We start from the raw sequence: 5,000 nt of genomic DNA on the forward strand, positions 1-5,000 counted from the left end.
GGCTCTGTAGTGCCCTAACCACGGGCTCTGTAGTGCCCTAACCCCGGGCTCTGTAGTGCCCTAACCACGGGCTCTGTAGTGCCCTAACCCCGGGCTCTGTAGTGCCCTCGCTGTGGATTGGCACGAGCCTTTCCCGGCGCGTCTCAATGACGTCACATTCACGCGTCCAACAAGCGCAGGAGAAATGTGGGAGATGTTGGAGTGGTGGTGAAGGAGTTCCAGTGTGCCATGACCTGCGCCTTGTTTTACCTCACGTTCTCCTCGGGGAGTTCAGGAAGGTTCCTGTTAGCCGTTTTAAGCGCTTGAGCAGAAAGTGAAACACTTCCGGAATGCTTTCGAGGCTGGGGAAGCTCTTCTCCAACAGCCGGATCGTAGTGGGTCTGCTGGTCAATCTGCTCTCCTCCATATGCATCGTCTTCATCAACAAATGGATCTACGTGCACTACGGTTTCCCCAACATGACCCTGACCCTGGTGCACTTCGTGGTCACGTGGCTGGGGCTCTTCGTATGCCAGAAGATGGACATTTTCTCGCCGAAGAAGCTCCGACCTGCCAGCATCCTGCTCCTGGCTCTGAGCTTCTGTGGCTTTGTGGCTTTCACCAACTTGTCTCTGCAAAACAACACCATCGGGACCTACCAGCTGGCCAAAGCCATGACCACACCAGTCATCATCCTCATCCAGACCACCTTCTATGGGAAAAGCTTCTCCACCAAGATCAAACTCACTCTGGTGAGAAACAGCAGCACGGCACAGAGAGTCACATAGCAAAGATTCACCTCACACTGCAGAGAGTCACATCACGGTACAGAGAGTCACATCACGGTACAGAGAGTCACATCACAGTACAGAGAGTCACTTTAGGGTACAATGAGTCACATCACAGTACAGAGAGTCACTTTACGGTACAGAGAGTCACTTTACGGTACAGAGAGTCACTTTACGGTACAGAGAGTCACTTTACGGTACAGAGAGTCACATCACAGTACAGAGAGTCACTTTAGGGTACAATGAGTCACTTTACGGTACAGAGAGTCACTTTACGGTACAGAGAGTCACTTTACGGTACAGAGAGTCACTTTACGGTACAGAGAGTCACTTTAGGGTACAATGAGTCACATCACGGTACAGAGAGTCACATCACGGTACAGAGAGTCACATCACGGTACAGAGAGTCACTTTACGGTAGAGAAAGTCACTTTATGGTACAGAGACTCACATCACGGTACAGAGAGTCACTTTATGGTACTGAGACTCACATCACGGTACAGAGAGTTACATCACTGCACAGAGAGTCACTTTACGGTACAGAAAGTCACTTTACGGTACAGAGAGTCACATCACGGTACAGAGAGTCACATCACGGTACAGAGAGTCACTTTACGGTACAGAGAGTCACATCACTGCACAGAGAGTCAATTTACGGTACAGAGAGTCACATCACGTTACAGAGAGTCACATCACTGCAAAGAGAGTCAATTTACGGTACAGAGAGTCACTTCAGGTACAGAGAGTCACACCACGGTACAGAGAGTCACATCATAGGACGTCACATCACATAGCAAAGATTCACTTCATGAGACCACAAAGAGTCATGTCATGGCACAGAGAATCATGGCATGGCACAGAGAGTCACAACACAGCATAGAGAGTCACGGTACAGCACAGGGGTCATGCCACAGAGAGACATGTCATGGTATGGTGAGTCACACCACAGCATAGAGAGTCACATCACGCCACAGAGAGTCAGGTCACGGCACAGAGAGTCTATACAGAAGAGAGCATCACATTAGCACAGAGTCATGTCACAGCTGTATTTAATTCACACAGTATCACCACAGAATAACTTCACACGTTTCTAATTGTGTGTGTGTGTGTGTGTGTGTGTGTGTGTGTGTGTGTGTGTATCAGGTGCCGATCACGTTAGGGGTTGTCCTGAACTCCTACTATGATGTGAAGTTTAACTTGTTGGGGATGGTCTTCGCAACGCTGGGGGTCCTGGTCACCTCTCTGTACCAAGTGGTAAGATCTTTTTCCTCAACGGTCTCCACAGTAACCACAGACCACAGAGCACAGACCACAGAGAACCTCTCTCTGAAGGTGCTGACACTGGAGACTCCTTCCCCACACGTTAAATATTACAATCACGTGTTTACGTAGAACGAGCTGTTGCTATAGAAACAGTATTAAAATGACCTACAGTTCTGGGTGTATGAAAAGAGTCTCCAGTGTCGGCGCTCGTGACGTTCAGAGGTTGAAACTGTCGGTTTTCTCACGTGTCTTAACACACGTCTGGCGGCTGTGTTGCCATAGAAACGCACAAATTCGGGTGGTGTTCATGGCATGATCGAAGTGGTTATTCTGAAAATGGGGCTATATCTGATGATGTTTTGTGTGTGTGTGTGTGTGTGTGTGTGTGTGTGTGTGTGTGTGTGTGTGTGTGTTGCAGTGGGTCGGAGCGAAGCAGCACGAGCTGCAGGTGAACTCCATGCAGTTGCTGTATTACCAGGCTCCCATGTCCTCCGCCTTCCTCCTCACACTCGTCCCCTTCTTCGAGCCCCTCGCCGGGGAGGGGGGTATCTTCGGCCCCTGGTCTCTACAAGCCCTGGTGAGTGTGTGTGTGTGTGTGTGTGTGTAAGAGAGAGGGAACATTCTGTTTCATTGGTCAGACACACCTTTGCCACAGAGCCACAGGAATTTCCTGAGCTCGCTCACACACACACACACACACACACACACACACACACACACACAGTGAACAAAGAGCAGTGTTGTTTGGGTGGTGTGTGTTACCTCTACTCCTACACACACATCAGGAGAGAACAGAGTGCAGTGTGTTTGGTCGTAGACGCACTAAACCCTGTTCAGATTAAAGAAATGAATATACACTGTACGATCAAAAGTTTGTGGACACCTGACCATAGTGCATGGAGTTTTAAAGCAGGAGATCTTCCACCAAATCCAACCCATGGAAAGCAGATCTTCATAGAGCTGGCTTTGTGCACAGGGTCTCCTAGTTCAGAAGGAGAGATTTCATGCTCCTGCATCTCAATATCTCCTACACAGTTATGGATCTCGAGAGTCGTCTCACTGCTGAAATCTTCCTTCTGAACTTTTGACCAGCTTATCTCCTCTTGATCCTTCGTTCATCACACGACACAGTTAATCAGTCACGAACAACAAGCTGTTCATCAGCTGAATGTTTATCAGTTAGAGAGTGGTTTTGATGTGACATTCCTTTACTGTCTGGAACCTTCAGCTTTAACCAGTATACACATAGAGCACTTCAGATGATCACAGTCCCTGAATTGGACAATTTTCTTAATCACTTCAGCTTTCTGGGAGAATTTAAAGGTTTATTGATCGATGAACCTGTAGTTAATTTTGTTTACGATGTTAATCTGTAGAAATTTGCTGTTTGTTTTTGGTTTTATACACGTCAGAAAATTCATTCTGTTTCACATCGTAAAATCACAACGGGTGTCTTTTTATTTATATTTATTTCAATAACTTTAAGTGTGTGTCAAGGTGAATTAGTATGTTAGTGTGTGTAGTGTTGTGTAAATGTGTGTGTGTGTAAATGTGTGTGTAAGAGTGTGTAAGAGTGTATAAGTGTGTGTGTAAGTGTGTGTAAAGGTGTATTAGTATGTGTAAGTGTGTAAAGGTGTGTAAATGTGTGTGTGTAAAGGTGTGTAAGTGTGTATTAGTATGTGTAAGTGTGTGTATGTGTGTGAAGGTGTATTAAGGTGTGTAAGTGTGTGTAGAGGTGTATAAGTATATATAAGTGTGTAAAGGTGTGTGTGTGTGTGTGTGGGTGGAGGTGTGGAGGTGTGTAATTGTGTGTAAGTGTGTATAAAGGTGTGTAGAGGTGCGTAGAGTGTGTAAATGTGTGTGGAGGTGTGTAGAGGTGTGTAATTGTGTGTAAAAGTGTGTGTAAGTGTGTATAAAGGTGTGTAGAGGTGCGTAGAGGTGTGTAAATGTGTGTGTAGATTCTATATAAATCTGAAAATGGTGAAATGTTGATTCTGGATTGGGAAATTATGATTATTCTGCATTTGGAGTTTTTTAAATAAAACCGTGAAAAGCATCACAGCCTTTATAAAGAAATGTGACCTAATGTGAAATTAGATTTCACTCTGGTGATTATTTCAGACACTGAACAATCATAAATTTTTTCCCTCACTGTTTCCAGGTGATGGTGTTTCTCTCCGGCATCATCGCCTTCCTGGTGAATTTGTCCATCTACTGGATCATCGGGAACACATCTCCCGTCACGTATCCTTTCTCTCTCAGATTATACACACTATACGGTAGATTGTGGACACCCTGTTTCACATTTAGTTTCCATGTGCTGCTATTAGAACCTTCAGCTTCTGGGAAGATGATCCACTAGATTTTCTGGAGATTTTATTCAGTCACTCTTCTGTATGAAGCGTTACTGGGCTTCACCACTAGATGGTGCTGTGACTAATGTGAGCGCAGGAGTCTCCGAAAGATGACGTCATCAAAACGCTTCAAAATCTATACAGCATTTTCTTCTTTGTACTTTTAATTATTTCTCCTCCGGTTCTTCTTCTTCTGTTTTAACATTTTCAGCATTTTGTTAAATTTTTATGATTTTTTATTAAATTTAAAAAAAAAATAAATTTAAAATCTTTTCCTTCTTTCTTAAACTTCCCTCTTTATTTTTTTTTTTTACCTTTTTTGGCTCACATTAAACATTTTTCAATCTTTTTTCCTTCATTTTTAAACTCACCTTTAACTTTTTATCTTCATTTATTTAGCATTTTCTTTCCTTTTTTGTCTTTTCCTTTTTCACTTTTTCTTTCCATTCTGTTTCGTTTGACATCGTTTTATTCTCATTTTATTTTATTTTTTCTTACTTTGTTTATTTTTTACCTCTGTTTTTAATTTCATTTTTTTTCTTTGTCGTTTCTTTTTCTTCCGGTATTTTTTTCATTCTTGCGTTTTTTTAATTTTATTTATTATTATTATTATTAT

At 43.4% G+C, this 5,000-nt stretch overlaps 1 protein-coding gene across 1 annotated transcript in view; it reads left to right on the plus strand.

The window, feature by feature from the left end:
* The first annotated feature begins 133 nt into the window (after positions 1-133).
* The window catches only part of slc35e3 (solute carrier family 35 member E3), a 6,264-nt gene continuing 1,397 nt past the window's right edge, over positions 134-5,000 (plus strand). Inside the window, exons 1-4 of the mRNA XM_046872517.1 lie at positions 134-731; positions 1,911-2,021; positions 2,449-2,607; positions 4,192-4,274. Coding sequence (XP_046728473.1) covers positions 330-731; positions 1,911-2,021; positions 2,449-2,607; positions 4,192-4,274 — 755 coding nt within the window. The 5' untranslated portion in view covers positions 134-329. The remainder of the gene's footprint in view (positions 732-1,910; positions 2,022-2,448; positions 2,608-4,191; positions 4,275-5,000) is intronic.

This window comes from Silurus meridionalis, chromosome 18 (genome assembly GCF_014805685.1).
Source record: "Silurus meridionalis isolate SWU-2019-XX chromosome 18, ASM1480568v1, whole genome shotgun sequence".
Lineage (NCBI taxonomy): Eukaryota > Metazoa > Chordata > Actinopteri > Siluriformes > Siluridae > Silurus > Silurus meridionalis.